Here is a 23,187-nt window from a genome sequence, read left to right on the forward strand (position 1 = left end):
CACACACACACACTCTCTCTCTCTCTCTCTCTCTCTCTCTCTCTCTTGATATATATATATATATATATCAGACAATGATTGGAGGACCTGAAAAGACACTTTTCCAAAGAAAACCTACAAATGGCCAAAAGGTATATGAAAAGATATATGACATCACTCATCATAAGGGAAATGATGATTAACTCAAAACTATGAGGTTTATCTCACACCTGTTAGGATGGCTGTCATCAAAAAGACAACAGATAAGAGATGATGAGGACGTGGAAAAAAGGCAACACTTGTGCACTGTTGGTGGTACAGCCACTGTGCAAAAGAGCATGAAGCTTCCTTACAAAATTCAAAATAGAATTGCCATATGACCCAGCATATATTTTTCTGGGCATATATCCAAAGGAAAAGAAATCAGGATCTTGAAAAGATATCTGCACTTCCATGTTCACTGCAGCATTATTCACAGCAGCCAAGATATAGAAACAACCTATCTATGGATGAATAAATAAAGAAGATGTGGTACACACACACACACACACACACACACACACACACACACACAGTGTTATTCAGCCTCAGCCATGAGAAAACGAAATCCTGCCATTTGCAACATGGGTGGACTCTGAGGGTATTATGCTAAGTGAAATAAATGAGACAGAGAACAACAAATACCCTATAATCTCACTTATATGTGAAATCTTAAAAAGCCAACTCTCAGAAACAGAGTGGTGGCACCAGGGACTGAGGGCAATGGGGGAGATGTTGGTTAATGGGTACAAACTTCTAATTATAAAACAATTTCTAGAAATCTAATGTGCAGCAAGGTGATTATAGTTAAGAATACTATATTATATACTTGGAAGTTGCTAAGAGAGTAGGTCTTAACGTTCTCAACACAAAAAAGAAATAATTATGTGACGGAATGGAGATGTTAGCTGATCCTGTGGTGGTAATAATTTTGTAATATACAAATATATCAAATCGACACTTTTGTATACTTTATTTTTTAAGGAATCCCTGTGCCTAGTGTGGGGACTGAACTCGTGACCCTGAGGTCAAGAGTCACATGCTCTATAAATTGAGCCAGCCATTTGACCCATCATTGTAATTTAAAACAACACAGTATTATATGTAAATTATAGCTCAATAAAGCTGCAGAAAGAAAGAAAACTGTCAAATTTTTAAGACCCTAAAATTCAGGGAGTTGTTGGGAATTCCCCTTAATTGGGATAAAGACCAAACTAAGCTTGAACAAAGCACCTGGTTAAGAAGTAGGGTTGAAGAGAAAACAAAATGTAGAAAGCTGGTCCTAGTAACTTCACTAATCACACTGAAGGACAGGAGCATATAAGATGAATTCTTGCTAACACTGCCTCAGTCTCAGATTTCTCCTCAGGAAGATGGATCAATAAACTAGTAAATAAAGTTTAAAAACCAACACCACAGATTTGGCAAGAAAATTCTAACTGCTCAAGAGTGAGAGAACTCAAAAAAAATTATTAAAATTAAAAAATATTTAAGAAAAAATTTAGTAAATGTGAAAATATAAATGTCTTAAAATTAGAAGTCCAGAACTTATATACATAAATCTCTATATTTAAAAGTTGATATTTTAAGCATAAATAATACAGGCAGCAAATGTTTAACAAGTTTAATGACGGAAACACGTTTAATGATGTTTAAAAACATACAGAATTAAAAATAAATACAGAAACAATCTCAATGAAAAATTTCGAGGAAATGAATAATTTCAAAGGTAATTTGGGAGGAAGGAGGAAAGATGGCAGAGTAAGATGATCCTGAGCTCACCACTTTGTCACACAGACGCACTGAGGTAACAGCTACATACATTTATGCAACTAACCGGAAGCAATCTGAAGACTGGTAGAGACTGGTAGAACAAGCCTTCCACAGCTAATCACATAGAGAGAGGGCCACTTTCAAAAGGATAAGAGAGGTGGAGATGTGGTTGAGAACCAAACCCCTGGTGTGACTAACCGCAAAATGGAGGGACGTCATAAGCACAGAGAAGCGTTAGGATCAGACACCACACCAGACACACCAGGCACTGGAGACCTGCACTGCGAACATGAGGCTTAGTAAGGCCTGTGTTGAAAACCAGGAAGGCTTAACTCCGGGATCTTTAAAAATCAGTGGGATTAACTCTGGGAAAGCTGGAGGGCAACAGGAAACTGCCCTTAAAGAGGCAGCATACTAAATAAGTTGGTCTGAGAGAAAGCACAGAAACAGCAGTCTAAAAAGCACCTTGGGTATATGTGAAGAAGATTACTGACTAATCTTAGGAAGTGCTTGAGGGACAGGAACAAAAGTGCCGGTGGGAGCCATTTCTCTTCCCCTTTCCCAACCTAGATAAGCCAGAGGCTTGCAAAAGCCAACACTAACATTCTCCATCTACCTGCTAGCGCTGGTGCCCCAACACAATGTTCCCCTACTGACCTTCTCCATCCAACTCATCTACCTCAGAAGGCATCCCTCCAAAGCAGCTCCTATTTCCCCATCCTCGCAGGCAGCTCTGAACAGACTGGTGCCACTCCAATGGACGCCTGCCCCCACATACCAGTGCACATCAGGTTCTGCAGCAGAGTCTCTTAGCCCTTTGTTCAGGGAGCAAACCTGCCCTTGAGTGCACCTGCAGCTGTAGAGAGGCTAATTGTAGGTCGACAGGCTAAAAGCTGGCCCCACTCACCAACAAGCCCATGCTGGTGGCAGCCAGGCCTCTCAACAAATCAGGGAGCAAACCCTGCCCACTGTGCCCACAACAAGCAAGGCAGGTCATTGCAACTGGCTTGGCTTAAGACAAATGCAGCAAGGGTACTACATAGTGACAAAGGGATAAGTCCAATGGGAGGATATAACAATTTAAGTATCTATGCTCCCAATACAGGAGCACCTAAATACATAAAAGAAATTAATGGACATATTTGTAAACTTAATTCAATTCAATGTCAATACCTCAGTAGTTTTAATTATGGAAACTGAGTAATTCTAAAGTTTATATGAAAAATATAAATAGCTACAAGTAGCTAAGGCGATGCCGAAGAAGAACAAAGATGGAGGACTCATTTGCATTATCAGATCAAGATTTATAATATATGGTAATTAAGATAGAGTGGGAGTGACATAAGGAAATCAAAACAATGGAAAAGGACATAAAAGTCAGAGATACATATATTAACATGAATAGGTCTGAAAACACAATGTGGAGTGAAAAAAAAAGGAACTGCAGAACTGTAAGCCCATTATGTTCTCAGTTATTTAAAAATCTCAAACACAGAGCAACATATGTGGTGTTCACATATACAAATCTGTGTGATAAGAATATAAAACCATGAACTCTATGGGGGCGCCTGGGTGGCTCAGTCGGTTAAGTGTCGGACTTCAGCTCAGGTCATGATCTCGCGGTCTGTGGGTTCGAGCCCCACGTTGGGCTCTGTGCTGACGGCTCAGAGCCTGGAGCTTGTTTAGGATTCTGTGTCTTTCTCTCTCTCTGACCCTCCCCCGTTCATGCTCTGTCTCAAAAATAAATAAACGTTAAAAAAAAAAAATTAAAAAAACAAAAAAAACCATGAACTCTATGGATATAGGTAACATTCATGAGAGTGCATCTGGGGACAAAGTATCTGTAATATTCTAATTATTCTGTTGAAAAAAATCTTGAGGCCAAAAGGACAAAATACTAAAATATGCTAATTTGGGGAGCTGGGTATGTGGCCATTTATTCTACTTCTCCCTCCCTCTTCCTAGATTCTTTTTTAAGAGAGAGACAGCGTGCGTGAGCGGGCTACAGGGGCAGAGGGAGAGAGAATCTTAAGCAGGCTCCCTACTCAGTGCAGAACCTGAGTGGGGCTCAATCCCATGACTCTGGGATAATGACCTGAACTGAAATCAAGAGCTGGACACTCAACTAACTGAGCCGCCCCATAGATTTTCAAATAATAAAGAAAGGAAGAAAAGAGAGAGACAGAGGAAGAAGCAGCTCTTTATTAGTTATACTATTTTGTGTTTTTCTAACTGACTTGTATTTTATTCTTACCAATTCCTTTATTTTCTTATTTTGTTTCTAATTACCAGAACTGTGTATTTTGTTCTTTCATTCTTTTGTTTATTAACATATTGTTTTCAGCCTGTGCAATGCTTTACTTATTAAAATTTTTTTTAATGTTTTATTTTTGAGAGAAAAAGAGAAAACACACGCACATGCACACGCACGAGCAGGATAGGGGCAGAGAGAGCCCGAGACATAGAATCTGAAGCAGGCTCCAGGCTCTGAGCTGTCAGCACAGAACTCGATGCGGGGCTCCAACTCCCAAGTGGTGAGATCTTGACCTGAGCCGAAGTCGGATGCTCAACGGACTGAACTATCCAGGTGCCCCATGCATTGTTTTATTTTTTAAGATGTTCTGTAACATAAAGTTTTATGTCTCTGTTGATTTGAGTTGCTTATCTTAGTTTAAAAATTTCTATGTGAATGTTTTTCTTTTTGAATCTTTTATTATTTACTTCATATTTAATTGTATTGTAGAACTATCACATGTATAGTTTCTATGTTTGAAATTTATTAAATTTTATTCAGGCCTAATACATGGTCAGTTTTCAGGTTACTACATATCCAAATAAGGGATAGTAACTGTTTCCAGGCTATAAACTATCTTAATCTAGTAGCTCAATCAAATTTTTTTTACCATTTTTTAAAAACTTTTTATTTTTTAGAGACAGAGTATGTGCACGTGGGGTGGGGACAGCAGAGAAAGAGGGAGAGCAAGAACCTGAAGCAGGCTCTGCGCTGTCAGCACAGAGCCCAATCTGGGGCTTGAACCCACGAACTGTGAGATCATGACTTGAGTCAAAGTCAGATGCTCAAATGACTGAGCCACCCAGGTGCCCCAACTCTATCAAATTATTATTGGTAAATACATTCTTTTCTTGGTCTAGTTTATCCAGCATGAGCTAAGACAGATCAATGAAAGTTTCCTATGGATATGTATCTTCTTATTTTCAGTGTTCTTTATAGTAATTTTGCTGCAGGTTATTTGATAAAGAAGCAGTCCTAAGCCATTTATCTTTATTAGCTATTGCACTCATCATTTTATTTTTTTAGAGTTTATTTATTTTGAGAGAGAGAGGGACAGCATGTGCATGTGTGAGTGGGAGAGGGGCAGAGAGAGAGAGAGAGAGAGAGAGAGAGGAGGGAGAAAGAGAATCCCAAGCAGGCTCTCTACTATCAGCACAGAGCCAAATGTGGAGCTTGAACTCCTAAACCCTGAGGATCGTGACCTGAGCCAAAATCAAGAGTCAGAGACTTAACCAACTGAGCCACCCAGGACCCCTGGACAACCACTTTGGAAAACTGTTTGTCAGTATCAATAAAAGGTGACATATATATATATGGTCTATAACTTAGCAATTCTAGTTTTGGTTTATATACAAAAGAATGTGTACATATATGCAACAAAAGACATCTATAAGACAATTCATAGCAATAGTATTTGTAATTGTCCTGAAATAAGAACTACCTAAATGGCAATCAATAACAGAATGGATAAATAAAATTATGGTTTATTTACATAACTGAATAATATACAGCAATCTGAAATTAACTGAACTACAACTACATGCAATAATTCAACATGAACCTGACAAACATAGTATTAGGCAAAAGAAATCAGACACAAAGTATATAGATGAATAATAGAAATCATCTATGGTGACAGTAGTTGAATAGCGGTTACCCTGGGGTGGGAGTAATGCCTTGGAAATGTGCAGAAGGAATCTCATGGTTTGTTAGATCTATTTCTTGATCTACTGCTTATGCAGGTTACACAGTGTGTTCACTGAAAATTAACTGAGTTTCAGGAAAAAACTAGATACACAGAGAAACTGCGAGATAGGGACACACCGTCAAAGAAAGGTACATGTCAGTATAGGAAAGCTTTGAGCTGAGGGTGAAAAGGCAGTGAAGTGAGATATGTTTAACAGCTAAGAGTGCAGGATAAACCTGAAAGAGAAAGATTCCAAAGGAAGTATAAAGAAAAAGATGAAGTTTTGAGGAAAAGGAATTATCCTTGAAGAGGAGGCAAACATCACTTATTCTAAGAGTAAAATGAAGAAGAAACAAGGAAACATGGATTCAATTCACTAAAACCATAAATACCCACAAAAACTATGTATACCAGGCATAGAATGTTCTAGGGGCTGGAGATATATAAGTAGCCAAATAAAAAATACTCTCTGTTCACATTTCAGTGGACTAAAATTATAAGAATTTACAAGAAATTATTAGACTGTGGCCCAATCTATAGCAAATACCCATTGAAAAATATAATTATGTAGGGTCATTTGAAAGACACACATCTTGTCTATTTCTTAGGATATTCTAGTATTCTTCTTTACTATTATGTATGATACATATAGAACAAATGGCAAATATACTAATCTTAAGTGCATAACCTGATACATTTTTATACATTTATATATTTGTGTACTTAGGTCAAAATAAGAACATTTTCAGCACTCCAGAAGATTCTCTCATATCCCCTCCCAGTAAATATCGTAGGGGTACCTACTATTCTGATTTCTATCACAAGGGATTAGTTTTCCCAGCTTTTAAACTTCATATAAATGGAACCATATCTTTGGTTTGTGAATTTACCTATATTGTTGTGACTAACCAGTATCTGCCATTTTTTTATTGTTGTGTGGTCTCCCTTTGCATGAAAGAGATAATTTATCATTTTTCCTGATACTCTTCATTTCCATTCTTTCCATTGCTGGCTATTTTAACGTACATTCTTTGTTTTCTCCTTCATCAAAACAGACCATCAAAATAGCTGGGTTTTTCAACTACAAGAGGTCACACTATAATATATTCACTGACCTACAACAATAGGTGCCAATGACAAACATACTTCTAAGAAATGTTCATTTTAATTCTTATTTACAATGCAAAGTATGTAATGAATTTCTGCTCTGGTTTGGTAATAATAATGAAATTGAAAGTTGAAGCCCAACTTTAATCTCTCTGAATGAATGTTGGTATTACCATTTTCACTCTTTCCTGGTCTTAAACTTCCAACTCTGTTTCCTCTGAAAATGCTTATGTATATAAGATTTTCCAATTTACTGTATGGATTACTGTAATCCCCTTAAACTACACCGTAGAATAAAGGAGAGAATATACTATTTAAAATTTACCTGGGACTCAGTCATTTCCTCTTCTGTCTGGTAATGGACAGGGCTTAAAAAGGCAGAGCTGGGAAAGAGAAGAAAAGCCATTAGACCAGGTGTGCTTTGTGGTTTCAGAAACCTGTACCCACAAGGTGGATTAAAGGTCAACCTGTAGCAAAATGATTCTTGGATCCATCAGAAAGGCCAAGAATATTCACACCAGAGGTGCTGAGAGGTATAAGGATGACTGGTAAGATCATGTATAGCTTAGGCATAAGGTGGATAAGAATACGATTTCACATGTGGGGGATGTCCCATGAATCTGTCAATAGCTCTGTATCAGAAAATAAATAGTTCACAGGAAGCAGGAAGACACACAGCTTCATGAAACCACATAACCAAGAAAATCATAAAACTGACAAAACAGCTAAGGTATTTTAATGTATTGAGACATTACCAACTAAATGAGAATTTAAACAAAATGGTAATATAATTATATCCTTTCAAGGAAGGAGTAAGGAGAAGTTTGTGTGTCTGTGTGATATTTATTGGAGATTGGTGGTGGTAAGAGAATTTCTTTTTTGCCATAGTAAAAAAAATATATATAAGAAATCACACAAGAGCTGAAAGAGGTTTAAAAAAAGGTGAAAGTGTTTTTTTCTGGCAATAGGAATTAGGGATGGGGAAAAAAAAAACAGTACAGTTTTCCTTCTTTTTATTTCAAGTCTAGTAGCACTATTTCATTTTTTTAAATAAAATTCATATTAGGGTGCCTGGGTGGCTCAGTCAGTCGAGTGGCCAATTCTTGATTTCAGCTCACGTCATGATCTCACAGTTTAAGAATTCAAGCCCTGCGTCAAGCTCTGCACTCACAGCACAGAGCCTGCTTAGGGTTCTCTCTCTCCTCTCTCTGCCCCTCCGCCGCTCATGCACGTGCTCTCTCAAAATAAACAAACAAACAAAAAAGAGAGGACAGAATAAGATGGTATCTCAGTAGTTTCCCAGCACCAACAGTACAAAATTCTGGAAAGAAAATTTGATGCTTCACTAAGCATAGAGAACCAGCATACTCCGAAAGGCCACATGTGGCAGATAATGTTACTAACAATAGCCATTGCCCTCATCTTATTCCTTGAAAAAGAAACCTTAATTTTTTCACATGCCAATATACCTTCTCCCAAGGATGAATCATGATTGATCCAGGTCAATGAGGGTAATCCTACTTCCCTTTGCCAGTTACTCACTTTCCCAGCATCCCCTGCAGCTATGAGTTACAATGTGACAAAATATTGGCTAAGAGGAGAAGGGTTATGGAAAAATTTGTGATATATATATATATATTTTCCCCCCTGCACATATCTCTTGCACACAGCCCCTTTGGCCTGAGGGTGCATACCAGCACATTCTGTTGTCCAGACAGTTCTGGCTCTCGTAGTGGACGTGGGTCTATGTGGGCATAGGTTAAAAGAGGAATTATCATATTAAGGGCATTTGCTTAAGGTGAACTGAAGTCGTCAACTAGCCAGACAGAAGACCCCAATCAGGACTCCCTCCTACTGTCTTTCTTCTTTCTCTGAATCATCAAATTTCTCAAGTACAGGCAAGAAACGGAAAGTGGAGAGAAAACTCCAAAATTTCTTTGAGGCACCTTATGATGAATTTCATTGTAGAATTTCTAATAGCAGTATGTGAACTGGAAGGATGGTTCAACAAAAACGACTTTATATATTGTTAAGGACTTACAAATGATGAAAAGAAATGAGAGCTCTTATTTAAAGAGGATTTCTTCCCCATCACCTTCAATGAAGTTATGCCACATTTATATTACAGTACAGGTAAATATATTTGTCTCATTCTGCCTTGCATTTTGGGTTCTACTTCCATCCTCATTGATATCTATAAAAAAGATTGCTAGGAATTTGATTGGGATTGCATTTAACCTACAGATCAAAGAGACATGAAAACATGAGTCTTCCGATCCACGAATGTAGTATATTTCTGCACTTATTTTTTTTATTTCTTTCATCACAGTATTTTTTTTTTTTTTTTCGTTTTCAGCATACAGTGTCTACACATATTCTGTGAGATTTATTTTTAAGTATCTTATTTTGGGGAGTGTTACTAAATTTTTTATTTCAAATTCCAACTGTTCATTGCTGGAATGTAAAAATGATTTGACTTCATATACTGATTATGTATCTTGCAACCATGCTACATTCATTGAAGAGACCTAGGAGCTTTTCTGTAGATTCTTTGGGGTTTTCTTTTTTCTTTTTTTAATTTTTTAGTTTCAAACTATGTAAATACATATCTTTTTTTTATGTTTATTTTTTTGAGAGAGAGACAGAGACAGGGCATGAGCGGGGGAGGGGCAGAGAGGGAGACACAGAATCCGAAGCCGGCTCCAGACTCTGAGCTGTCAGCACAGAGCCCAATGCAGGGCTCCAACTCATGAACCGCAAGATCATGACCTGAGCTGAAGTCCGACACTTAACCGACTGAGCCACCCAGGCGCCCCTTGGGGTTTTCTATCTAGATAATCACGTTGCCTGCAAATAGAAACAGCCGTATTTCTTCCTTTCCGATTTATATGTCTTTGTTTTTCTCTTGCTTTATTGCACTGGCTAGGATTTGCAATACAAGGGTAAATAACGGTGGTGATAGAGGACATCTTCACTTTGTTGCTAATCTTAGAGGTAAAGCATTATCTCACCACTAAGTATAATGCAAACTCCAGTATTCAGGTTTTTTAGATGACCTTTAGTAAAGAACATTCCCTTCTGCTCCTAATTTGCTGAGAATTATTTTTTCATGAATAAATGTTGAATTTTGTCGTGCTTTTTCTGCATCTATTGAGATAATCATATGGTTCTTCTTTACTCTCTTTTGGTGAAGTACAGTCACTGATTTTCAAATAATGAACTTAAAATTCATTTTGTATTCCCAACATGAATCCATTTAGTCATGTTATATTATCCTTTTTATATTGCTAGATTCAATTTTTCAATTCAATGTTAAGGATTTTTGTATCTAAGTCCGTGAAAAATTCTGGTCTGTGGTTTTCTTGTCATGTCTTTGTCTGGTTTTGATATCAGGGTAAGGCTGGTCTCATAAAATGAGTTGGAAAGTGTTCTGCTTCTTCTACTTTCTGGGAGAGTTTATATAGAATTGTTACAGTTTCCTCCTTAGATGTTTGCTATTTCACTTGTGAAATTATTTGGGTGTATAGTTTCCTTTTTAGAAAGTTTTTTTGTTTACAGAGGTATAATTGACATATAACATTATATTGGTTTCAGGTGTACAATATAACGATTTGATATTTGGGTACACTGTGAAAGGATCATCAAAATAAGTCTAATTAATATACATCATCTTACATAGTTACAATTTTTTTCTTGTGATAAAAACTTTTAAGATCTATTCCCTTAGCAACTGTCACATATGCAGTAGAGTATTGCAAACTATAGTCATTATGCTATACATTACATCCCAGGACTTGTAACTAGAAGTTTGTACCTTTTGACCACCTTCACCTATTTGTCTTATCCCCTACCCTACCCCTGCTTCTGGCAACCCCCAATCTGTTTTCTTTACCTATGACCTTGGTATTTTGGGGAGGGGAGGCATTTTTAATTTTTTTTAGATTTCACATATAAATGCAATCATACAGTACTTGTCTTTCTCTGTCTGGCTTATTTCACTTAGCATAATGCCCTCGAGGTCCATCCATATTGTCACAAATGGCAAGATTTTATTCTTTCTTATGGCTGAATAATATCCCATTGGATATTATCTGGATCTACTTTACTCCGATATTCAGGATGTTCAAAAATCACCAAGCTGGCTAAACAGCAAAAATCCATACATAAGGATATCATACTCATGGAAAATCAAAAAAGAAAAGAATTTCAAAGAAGCCAGTAAAAAAGAAAACACCTTATGTATAACACGACAAGAATAAGAATTACAACAGAATTCTCATCAGAAACCATACAAACAAAAAGACAGTGGAGTAAAATATTTAAAGTATTAAAAGAAAATCCTACCAACATAGAATTCTCTAACCTGGGAAATTATCCTTCAAAAGCAAAGGAAACTAATATTACACTGTATGTCAACTAACTGGAATTTAAATTAAAACTTTAAAAAAAAGTGGAGAAATAAAGACTTTCTCAAATGAACAGAAACTGAACTTTATCACCAGTAGACCTGCCTTGCAAAAAATGTTAGAAGTTCTTCAGGCAGAAGAAAAATGATATAGGTCAGAAACTTGGACCTACATAAAGAAAAGTAGCGTATCAGAGAAGGGATAATGAAGTTAAAACAAAATCTTCTGGCTCTTTCATTCTTAATTTTTCTAAAAGAGAAATGTTTATTTAAAGAAATAATTATATTAGGTGATTATATGTATTAGGTGATTTTATAGCACATGCACAAGTAAAATGAATGACAGGAATGTCACAAGAATGAGAGGGAGGACTTCGGAATACAGTTGACCCTTGAACATCACAGGTTTGAACTATTTGGGTCTACTTATACGGGGATTTTTAAAAATAAATATAGTACAATACTGGGGCGCCTGGGTGGCCCAGTTGGTTAAGCATCCGACTTCAGCTCAGGTCATGATCTCGCGGTCCATGAGTTTGAGCCCCGCGTCGTGCTCTGTGCTGACAGCTCAGAGCCTGGAACCTGCGTCACATTCTGTGTCTCCCTCTCTCTCTGCCCCTCCTCTGCTGTGCTCTGTCTATCTCTGTCTCTCAAAAATAAACAAAACAACAAAAAAGTTTAAAAAATACAGTACAATACTGTAAATGTATTTTCTCTTCCTCATGATTTTAATAACTTTTCTCTAGCTTACTTTCCTGTAAGAATACAGTATATGATACATATAACTTAAAAAAAATACATGTTAATCAATAGTTTACATTATCAGTAAGGCTTCCAGTTAATAGCAGGCTATTAGTAATTAAGTTTTGGGGGAGTTAAAAGTTATAGGTGGACTTTGAACTTCACAGTGTTTGACACACCTAACTTCCATATTGTTCAAGGGTCAACTGTACTGTTATAAAGCTCCCTGCACTTTATCTGAAGCACTATAGCATTTTTTGAGAGTGAACTCAGATTAGGTAAAAATATATATTGTAGGGGCACCTGGGTGGCTCAGTTGGTTAGGTGTCCAACTTCAGCTCAGGTCATGATCTCACAGTTCCTGAGTTCGAGCCCTGCATCGGACCCCATGCTGACAGGTCGGAGCCTAGAGCCTGCTTCGGATTCTGTGTCTGTCTGTCTGTCTGTCTGTCTCTCTCTGCCCCTCCCTTGCTTGTGCTCTGTCTCTCTCTCAAAAGTAAATGAACATTAAAAAATTAAACAAAAAAGAATGATAAAAATATATATAAACTCTAGAGTAATACCAATTTTCTTTTCACAAGGATAAATGATACAGTAAAAGAGTGGACAAAATGGAAACATGCTCAGTGAAAGACAGAAGTCCAGAAGGGAAAAAAAGAAACAGCAAATGGAACAAACAGAAAAGAGTTACAAAGATGACTGATATTAATTCAACTATATAAATAATCATATGGGGGCGCCTGGGTGGCTCAGCTAGTTAAGCGACCGACTTTGGCTCAGGTCATGATCTCACAGTTTGTGAGTTTGAGCCCTGTGTCGGGCTCTGTGCTGACAGCTCAGAGCCTGGAGCCTACTTCAGATTCTATGCCTCCCCCTCTCTCTACCCTCCCCTGCTAATGCTCTGTGTCTCTGTGTCTCACAACAAATAAAAACGTTAAAAAAAAATTAAAAAGAAATAAATAAACAAATAAATATATAAATAAATAATATGAAGTATAAATGGTCAAAATACAAAAATGGAAAAACAGGTTGTTACCAGTGGGTAAAAACACCAAGACCCAACTATATGTGCCTACAAGAAACACATGTTAAATATAAACATCAGATAGGTTAAAAGCAAAGGAATAGGAGTGACATCAGCAAAAATATAAGAGTAGGAAATTCTAGGGGTCCATGTCTGTTCAGAAACTGAAAAAACTAGCAAAACCTGTCAGGATCAGCCTGATAGTAACTCTGGAAGACAGTCAAAGGATACAAACAAGTAAATGCTTAATCAGGAGAGAGGTGAATTAAACACAGTAGGAGATCTCTGTGGTATTGTAACTAACCTATTCACAATCACAAAAGCAAGAAAAACACTAAGGTACTAAGAATAATGCAAACAAAAGCTGTGTAAGAGCCATTTATTCGGTTTACTGATGTTCATTAAAAGTGGGCTTAAATAAATATCATGCTTTAAAATAGAAGTGAGCATGGTAATGATGACACCTTTCCCAATATTATCTATAAAATTAACATAATTCCAGTAGCCTTTCAAAAAACACTTTTCATTCAACTTGTCAAGTCAATCTTCAAATTTATTTAAGATGATCTGAGAAAAGTGAGATTAAAAATAACCCTAAAATTTATCTAAGAGGGATGATATGAATATACACATATCAAGCATATTTACTCATATTAAAAAATGGAATAGAACTCAAAAAAACTAAAAAAATTTTTAAAGTTACTAATAGGAGTAGAGAGAAACAAGGTAATAGAGGCACAAATATAATATAAACAAGACCTCTTTACCTTATCTGACCACAATGCTATGAAACCAGAAATGGGTCACAAGAAAAACCACAAATGCAGGGAGGTTAAACAACATGCTACTAAACAATGAACGGGTCAACATGGGAAATCAAAGAAGAAATAAAGAAAAAAATACAAGGAAACAAATGAAAATGAAAACATGGCAGTTCAAAACCTATGGAATACAACAAAAAGCAGTCCTAAGAGGAAAATGTATAGCTATACAAGCCTATCTTAAGAAGCTAGAAAACTCTAAAATAAACAACCCAATCACCTAAAGGAGCTAGGAAAACAAATGAAGCCTAAAGCCAGCAGAAAGAAGGAAATAATAAAATTACAGCATAAATAAATGATATAGAAACTCTACTCCTGAAACCAATATTGCACTGTATGTTAACTAAAGTTAAAAACAAAAATAAAAACCAGACAACAGAACAGATCAATAAAACCGGGAGCTGGTTGTTTGAAAAAAACTGTAAAATTATAAACCTCCAGCCAGACTTATCAAGAAAAAAAGAGACAGGACCCAAATAAATAAAATCACAAATGAGAGAAGAGAAATAACTAACACCACAGAAATACAAACATGGATGAATAAATGAGCAAACAGAAGATACATTAATAAAACCAAAGTAAAAAGTGGGTAATTCTGAATTTTTAAAATTGGAAATAGCAATATGAACTCATGAAGTCCATTCTGTTAAGGATATACTTCCTGCTACAACATTAATGAACACTGAAAACATGCCAACTGAAAGAAGCCAGTCACAAAAGATGGTATGTTGTATGATTTCATTTATACCAAATGTCTGGAAAAGGCAAATTTATAGAGACAGAAAGTTGATTATGGTTGATTACACTGGGATGAAGAAGGGGAATAGGAGACTGATTGCTAATATGTATTTCTTTTAGGAGGGGCAAAAATGTTCTAAAATTACATTATGATGATGGGTATACCTGTGAATATAGTAAAAAAAAACCAAACATTGAATTGTACACTTTAAATGGATAAAATATTATCAAGCTATTAAAAAATAAAAGAGTGTATTTCCTAGCTCTGTCCACCAAAAAGGAAAAAAAAAAAAAACTCTAGAAACAATGACCCTGCCAATAACAATAAGCACTGTAACGGTGGTCTCAAAATATCATTTCCTAATAAAAGGAACCAGAGCACCATAAAAAAAATGCCTGATTCCATGCCTAAGGCAGGAAATATCCAAAATGATCTTGGAATAACCTTCATACCAGAAATGTAGGACACTATCAAAGACTTCCAGAGATGTGTTAAAAAAAAAAAAACAAAAAAACAAAAAAAACTTAAAAGACATCTTGAAAAGACAACCAAAGATGGGAAAATTTGAGCTTAACAGAGAAAATAAGCACAATGGTTTGAATTACATCAAATATGCTAAAATCTATGAGTACATAACAGTAAAAATAACAACTCATTGGGAAATGCTAAGGAACCAATTCAATAGCCTGAAAACCTATAAAGGGAAAGAATCAGTGTATTCTGCTTTTCCTATAAAAACTTTCTTCAAGGTAACCAAAGGGTTGATGAGGGAAATTTTTTTCTTTACAATATTCCAGCCAGTAAATGAAGAAGGAATGCAGAACTCAAACACCATTTATACCAAATATCATTTTGTAACCCCTACTGAAATATAGCTGGTAATCTTCCATGTTTTCTTAAACTGATACAGTGGTAAAAAGAGGGATTGTTCTATTTTGAAAACATTTGACAAGTAAAGGAAAAATATCCCATCTCTCTACCTTACTTCCTCTAATATTTCAACCCAACAGTCCTTCAACCCCATCAGGAACTTCGTTCATTCTACCAATTTTTCACTGTCCCTCACCTCCTTCCTATCCTCACTCTTCTACTTACCTGGCCTAAAATTCAGTCAATCAATATAATTAATTCCTGCCAACTTAGACACCCTTGCCTCACATTACTCCTAATTAGTTCATGAAACCAACACTCTGGTTAAATCCAACTCCATCTACCCCTCTATTTCACTCCTCTTCCATTTAAAGAAAAACTTAAAGAATTATCTATAACAGGTATCTCCAAACTTTTTTCTCTATTTCTCTCTTTAGCCCCATACTCCACTGAAACTCCTCTTCAGGGTCACCAATGACTTTCATGTTGCTAAAGTCAACATTCCTTTCTCAGTCGTCTTTTCACTTGGCCTATCAGCAGCACTGACACAGTTCTTGTTAACACACATTTTTCCTTTGGTTTCCAGGGTATCAAACTCACTTAGCTTCCCTCCAACCATTCTAGCTAGTCCCTTCCAGTCCTTTTTGCTTGTTCCTTCTCATTTCCCAGGCTTTGTTGGAGTGACCCAGATATAAGTCCTTTACCTCTATCTTTTTCTATCTATCCTACCCTTTAAGTGATCTCATTCAGTCTATTCACTTTAAATATCTACATATTGATAATTCCCAAATTTATGTCTCTAGCCTAGATCTCACATAATTTTTTTAAAAAAATGTTTATTTATTTTTTGAGAGAGAGTGTGCACGTGTGAGCACACAGATATGCATGAGAGCGGCAGTGGGGCAGAGAGAGACAGAGAGAAATCCCAAGCAGACTCCGTGCTAACCTAACCACTGAGCCACCCAGGCACCCCTCAGATTCTTCTTTTGAACTTCAGACTTGTATATCCCACTGCCAACTTAATATCTCTACTTGAATGTCCAATGGGCATCTCATGCTTCATATACTATATTCCAAACTGAAATCTCACTATCTCCCTTTGCCCCAAGTCAGTTTTTCCTACTTTCTTTCCTTTCTCAGTTAATGATAACTCTGTTCTTCAAGTGTGCCAGATTGAAAAATACTGTGTCCTCTTGTCACAATTATACTCCACATCAGTTCCTTCAGCAAACCCCATCAGCTCTATCTTTAAATTATATCCAATACATGACTACTTCTCACCATTTTTACTACTCTGTTCCAGGTCACGGACATCTTTTCCCTAGATTATTGTAAAGGTTTCCTAAATGGTCTCTTCTACCCTTGTCCCCCCACCCCCATCCTTCTTCGTATAGTTCCTCATCAGAGCAGCCAAAGTGATACTCTTACATTGTAGGCAAGATAATGTCACTCCCATGATCAAAACTCTCCAGCAGCTTCTCACCTCATTCACAGTAAAAGCCAAATCATAATATGGCCCATGTTATGAACTTGATCTACCCTTCTTCCCTCCACTTACCTTTTTTCTCTCATTTCCCACTAGTCTCCATCTCATTTGCTCTATTTCAGCCATACCAGCCTCTCTGCTGTTAACAAGCAGGTTCCCACCTCAGGACTTTTATAACTGTTGTTCACTCTGCCTGGAATAACCTTCCCTCAATTACATGCATAAATAGCTCCTTTACTTCCTTCATATCTTTTGTTTTTTACATTTATTTTGAGAGAGAGAGCGAGCACACATGAGCAGGGGAAGGGCAGAGAGAGGGAAAGACAGGATGCCAAGCAGGTTCTGCAATGCCAGCATGGAGCCTGACTTGGGGCTCGAAACGATGAACCCTGAGAGTAGCCGAAACTGAGTTGGATGCTTACCTGACTAAGACACCCCGGTGCTCCACTTCCATCATATCTTTATTACCTTTTCAGGATGCCTTCCCTAGCCACACCATCTAAAACTTGAATTCCCTTCTCTCACTGTATATACCCTTCTGTTTTACTTTTTCTCTTAATATTTTTCACTACTGAATGTATGTTATACTTAACTCACTTACCTTATTATCTGGTCCACGACAATGTAAGTACCATGACAGCAGAGAGTTTCTCTTTTGTTCAGTGCTATATCCCAAGCATCTAGAATTATTCCTTTCACATAGACAGCATTCAATAAAGGGAGTGCTGATGGATAAATGAATTAGTACCTGAAGAATCTAGAAAATAAATTTGAAAAGAGAATACTGCTTCAGAAAAATATTTTAGAAAACACCTATTTCACAAAGATTTTTAAAATGTAACCAGGGGCGCCTGGGTGGCTCAGTCGGTTAAGAGGCCGACTTCGGCTCAGGTCATGATCTCGCGGTCCGTGAGTTCGAGCCCCGCGTCGGGCTCTGTGCCGACAGCTCAGAGCCTGGAGCCTGTTTCAGATTCTGTGTCTCCCTCTCTCCCTGCCCCTCCTCTGCTGTGCTCTGTCTATCTCTGTCTCTCAAAAATAAATAAACGTTAAAAAAAATTAAAAAAATAAATAAACAAAAATAAAATGTAACCAAACTGCAAATTAATGAAATTTTACATCTATGAGGTTAGCAAAGATTACTAATAGTGGATAACCATTGTTATCAAGGGTGTATGAATACAGCAATCTTATACTATGCCAATAACACTGTAAATTATTGGAACCTTACAGGAGAATAATTGGATAGCTTTAAGGAGCCTTTAATAACCACATACATTTTGACCTATCAGTTCCCCTTCTAGAAGCCTACCCCTCCACCTCCTCCCCCAAATTAGTAAGTGCATTATAACATATGACAACTAGTTGTGACAAACACATTGTTCATAATGGCAAGAAACTGAAAAAAACAAATTACCCATCAACAGGGGTAAATGTATTAAACTGTAGAGCATGAAAAACTTTAAAATGACGACATACATTTGTAAATGTTTAAATGGGAAGATATTGTGTATTGTTAAATGACAAAGGCAGGTTACAGAACTGTATGTGTAGTGTGATACCAATTTCTTAGCTATTATGGACATATATAATAATATAGCAATGCATGAATGTATTCACAGAGGAGTGAAAAGATGAGAAGTAAATTTTGACGGTGGCTGGCAGAATTACGAACGTTGTTTTCCATGACCTTTTCTGTATTTTGCGATTTGGGGCGGGGAGTCGGGGGCAAGGAGCATGAAGTTGGTACGCAAACAACGAGGCTAATACACAAAAATAAAATTTAACGTAAATAAATACCAAGTGTTGGGGCTATCGATATCTCACATAAAAACACATTTTCAATTACCATAACCAAAGAAATGAGGCACTGATACAAACAGTCGCACAAACCTACACACACAACCGTGCTCTACCTTTCATCCACCGAGTTTATCATTCACTCACGATCCCACAATCACGCACGTTCGCACCCACATTCATACTGAAACGTAAAAGGAAAAGCACACCCACAAAATCCGCTTACACACACGTTCTCACGGCCACACTCAGTCACAAATGTCTGGCAAACAGTTCCATCACGCGCCACTCCCACGGCCGCAGGGAACCACCCGCACCTGCACAGCCCTGCCGGCATCCTCCTCCAGCACGCAGGCACGGGGTCCGCAGGCCCCTACTCCCAACCAGCACAAAGGGTCCAGGGCTCAGAGCTCGAGGCCTCCCGAAGACTCACCAAGGAGCCCGCGGATACAGGCCCAATCCCACAACTCAATGCCGCCCAAGTGGCACAACCCCTGCGGGCTGAGTCGGAGGCTCCTGTAAGGTCAGCGTCGGCTGTGACTGAGGGCAGCACGAGCCTCGGTCCGTTAGACGCCGGACACCACTTCCCAGAGGCCCCCGCGGCTCACGGGGGTGGGGGCGGGCCGGCTTTCTCGTTGGCGAGTAGCGGTAATTAGCGTACCGCTGCGTTTAAGGGCGCCAAGATCTGCCCTGGAGGCTCAACAGTTTTGCTGCAGCTGCTTCACTTGAGCCCGGCACTCCACTAGGAGCCTGGAAGTGCAACTTGGTGTTGAAAAGAATCTGAAAAGGTTAGCAACTTTTCGGCCGAGGACTACATTTCCCAGAGGCCTTCACGGCCAAGTCTATTTTCTGCGCAAAGTGCCTGCCTTCTTACGGTTGGCTGGGTCGCCGGTTTCCCGGTGTTACGGTGCCTGATACGTGAAGGAAGCTCCGCTGAGTGGGTTTAGTTCCGTCTTGTCCGGGCCCCACACGGACTTCAGCAGGGTGAAGACTGGGAAAAGTCAGGGGCCCGTGGCGGGACGAGATGGACCAGCTTGACCCTCAAGTTCCTGGCAGGCAGAAGAGGGGAGTGGTGTTGTGTCACCGTGTGTGGCAGATTTAGGCCGTGGACCTGGTGGTAGGGCGTCTATGGAGTCCAGAGACTCTCAGGTCCAGTGACTGAGGGTCGTGCGAATTTGCGACCATTTGTATGACAATGGTCGCGTTGTATGTTCTTGTGACCGTTTGATTCTGACCCTGCAGTTTTTTCAGATACTGTGTGCTTTTGTCAATTCTTTGTGTGTTTCTGCTTTTCGGACTCGAGCCTGCTACAATATTGAAACTTACAAGGTTCCGTTTATAAACCACAGTCACCAAGATATTAAATGGGAGGAATTTTAAACGTTTGTGAATCCATGTAACTGAAACACCCATGCTTTTTAATTCTCTGTTACTCCACTACTGCCCTAAAGATTTTTCCTTTTTTTTTTCAGCATTTCATATGGGTCAGGCTCTGACTTGAGAAGAAATAAAAAACCATTGACAATGAAAGTTGAAGACTCTGCAGTAATTTTGCAGAAGAGACTAAAATGGAGAAAATGCCTCTGAAAACACTAGCCCAGTGCTTTTCTGCTATGATAGGCTGGCAATGAGAACGAAATGCTGCAGACTACAGCATGCTAAATATCAGGAACTTGTAGTTGTTGGAGATTATCAGAGAGGCTACTGACTCATAAGCTTACCATGAAGCTATATAAAGCCCGTAGGACTATAGTACCTCTAGGATGTCTTCCTTTCACTAGATGATATTGGGCGCTGTTTCAGAGAGTGTGAATTGGTCTGGGAAGGGACAAGAAACTCCCAAACACTACGTAAAACGAACGTGCCCTCCAAATGAGTTTTGTTTGTATTTTGTCTTTACCAATAGTAAATTTTTTCCTGTCTTCTGTAAGAATTATTTTTGCTTATCATTTTGTTAAGAGATGATAAAAGAACAGAATTGGGTGTTCTATGTCCATCCAGCTTCCTGATTTTTTATACTTGGAGATTTGTCTAGATCTCCTTTTATTTCTGTTAACTTTGCCTTATATATTTTGAAGCTCTCTTATTGGATGGAATACATCTTGAGTTGTTTGAATTGTAATAATTTCCTGTTGGATCAGTCCTGTTGGAGTTTACTCTTTATTTATAATGGCTTTTTTTTTTAATTCTTGGTCTATTTTGATATTACTATAGTTTAACCATCCTTCTTTTGGTTAGTGCATGGTTTATCTCTATCCTTTTGTTTTTAACCTGTTTTATTTTTAAAGCATGTCTGTTATTAAACAGCATTATTTTAAGATCAATAATGACAATCTTAATCTTTAATTTGACATATTTAGTGAATTACATTTAATGTAATTGGATTTTGGTCTACCACCTTAGAATATGTTTTCTTTTTTGGCCTAGCTTTTAATATTAATTTTTTATTTTGAGATAATTCTAGATTTGCATAATTCAGAGATCCTGTGTGCCCTTTATCCAGTTTCCTCCAATGGTAAGTAACATCTTCCAAAATTATGTATAGTGTCACAACCTGGGTATTTACATTGATACAGTGAAGGCTTAGAATATTTACATCATCACAAAGATAGTTCATGTGTTCTTTTGTAGCCACACCCACTTCCTTCCTGCCCACAGCCCCCTGTTTAAGGCCCCACAACCCTAATCTGTTCTCCCATCTCTGTAATTTTACCTTTCAAGAATATTATATAAATGGAATGATATAATGTGTAATTTAGGCATTGGCTTTTTCATGCAGCATAACTCCCTGGAGATTCATAAATGTTTTTACATGTATAAGTAATTCATTTTTATTACCGAGTGGTATTCCATGTGGATATACCACACATTGTTTAGTCAGTCACTCACTGAAGAACATGAGTTGTTTCCAACTTTTGGCTGTTATAACTAAAGCTGCTGTACACATTCATGTACAGTTTTTTGTGTGAACATAAATTTTCATTTCTTTTAGGTAAACACGTAGGAAGGATTTTAGAAGGAATTTGTCAATGTATACCAAAAGCACAAATGAAAAAAAAAAACTATCTGGGATTTTGATTGAGATTGTGTTGAAAATACAGATCAATCGGGGGAGAAGTGCCATCTTTCAAATGGTGAAAGTCATCGCATGACCCATGAACATAGTATATATCTCCATTTATTTAGATCTTCATTCATGTCTCTCAGCAATATTTTGTAGTTTTTGACATAAAAGTAATGAGATCTTTTGTCAGATTTACCCCTAAGTATTTCACAGTTTTTGGTACTATTTTAAATGGAATTTTTAAAAATTTCACTTTCCAATTGTTCCTTGCCAATTTCTGATTGTACCTTGTATTTCATATAAGAACACAATTGATTTTTGTACCTTGATCTTGGAACCTATTAATTTGCTAAAGTCGCTTAGTGTTTCTACTAGAATTTTGGAGATTCCATTGGATTTTCTACATTAAATGATTATATCACCTGTGAAAAAAGACATTGGTACCTTTTCCTATCTGTTGTGAATTGTGATACCCATTTATTTTCCAGTATGCAGGTACCACCCACAAAATTTGGGTGGGGTGTTGAGACTCTTGATGCCATACACACACCAAGAGGGTATGAAAAGTTTTATTACTCACATAATGAAGCTTCCTAGGAAAAGCAGGACAGGCTTCCCAAGAAAGTCTGCAAATGGTTTGCAAGAGGAAGGAAAGGAGACTGGCAGGGAGGGTTTTTTGTTTTTTTTTTTAATATTTATTTATTTTCTTGAGAGAGAGAGAGAGCAGGGGAGGGGCAGAGAGACAAGGGGACCAGGGACCTGAAGCAGGCTCTGTGTTTACTGGATTAAGGTTGTTTTCCTTTTAATATTTGTAGAATCTGTAGAGATGTCACTTCTCTCATTCCTGATATGGGTAGTTTATGTTATTTCCCTTTCCTTCCTCATCAGTCTGGCTAGTTTTATCATATTTATTAATCTCAAAGAACCACTTTATGGTTCCATTGATTTATTTGTTAGTTTTCTATTTCACTAATTTCTGCTCTGATCTTCATCATTTCCTTTGTTTTACTTACATTGTGTTTTATTTGCTCTTCTTTTTCTAGTATGTCAAAATGGAAAAGTCATTGATTTGAGACTTTGATTTCTTCTTTGCTAATATAGTATTTGTTTCTATAAATTTCTCCCTGAATACTGCTTCAGTGGCCTTCCATAATTTTTATATAGTTTTCATTTTCTTTTGGTTCAAAATACTTTCTAATTTCCTTTTTGATTTCTTCTTCAACCCATGGGTTATTTTGAAATGTATATGTTTCTGGGGTGCCTTGGTGGCTCAGTTGGTTAAGCGTCTGAATTCTGACTTTGGCTCAGGTCATGATCTTGTGGCTCTTGAGTTTGAGCCCCACATGGGGCTGTCTGCTGTCA

General features: G+C 37.6%; 2 protein-coding genes across 5 annotated transcripts in view; one reads left to right on the plus strand and one right to left on the minus strand.

The window, feature by feature from the left end:
- Window positions 1-19,284, minus strand: part of LOC125915977 (zinc finger protein 569) — a 32,793-nt gene extending 13,509 nt beyond the window's left edge. Inside the window, exons 1-3 of the mRNA XM_049622088.1 lie at window positions 19,195-19,284; window positions 17,566-17,721; window positions 7,204-7,261 (exon numbers count right to left, since the gene is read on the minus strand). Coding sequence (XP_049478045.1) covers window positions 7,204-7,218 — 15 coding nt within the window. The 5' untranslated portion in view covers window positions 7,219-7,261; window positions 17,566-17,721; window positions 19,195-19,284. The remainder of the gene's footprint in view (window positions 1-7,203; window positions 7,262-17,565; window positions 17,722-19,194) is intronic.
- A 173-nt stretch (window positions 19,285-19,457) lies between these two features.
- Window positions 19,458-23,187, plus strand: part of ZNF570 (zinc finger protein 570) — a 38,192-nt gene continuing 34,462 nt past the window's right edge. The window contains exons 1-2 of one of the 4 annotated variants that reach the window (XM_049622117.1): window positions 19,458-19,549; window positions 20,234-21,276. In XM_049622117.1, coding sequence (XP_049478074.1) covers window positions 21,274-21,276 — 3 coding nt within the window. In that variant the 5' untranslated portion in view covers window positions 19,458-19,549; window positions 20,234-21,273. Of the gene's footprint in view, window positions 19,550-19,724; window positions 21,277-23,187 lie in introns of those variants that run through there. The other 3 variants (XM_049622119.1, XM_049622122.1, XM_049622118.1) reach the window with 3 other exon arrangements.

Source organism: Panthera uncia (assembly GCF_023721935.1).
Source record: "Panthera uncia isolate 11264 chromosome E2 unlocalized genomic scaffold, Puncia_PCG_1.0 HiC_scaffold_19, whole genome shotgun sequence".
Taxonomy (NCBI): domain Eukaryota; kingdom Metazoa; phylum Chordata; class Mammalia; order Carnivora; family Felidae; genus Panthera; species Panthera uncia.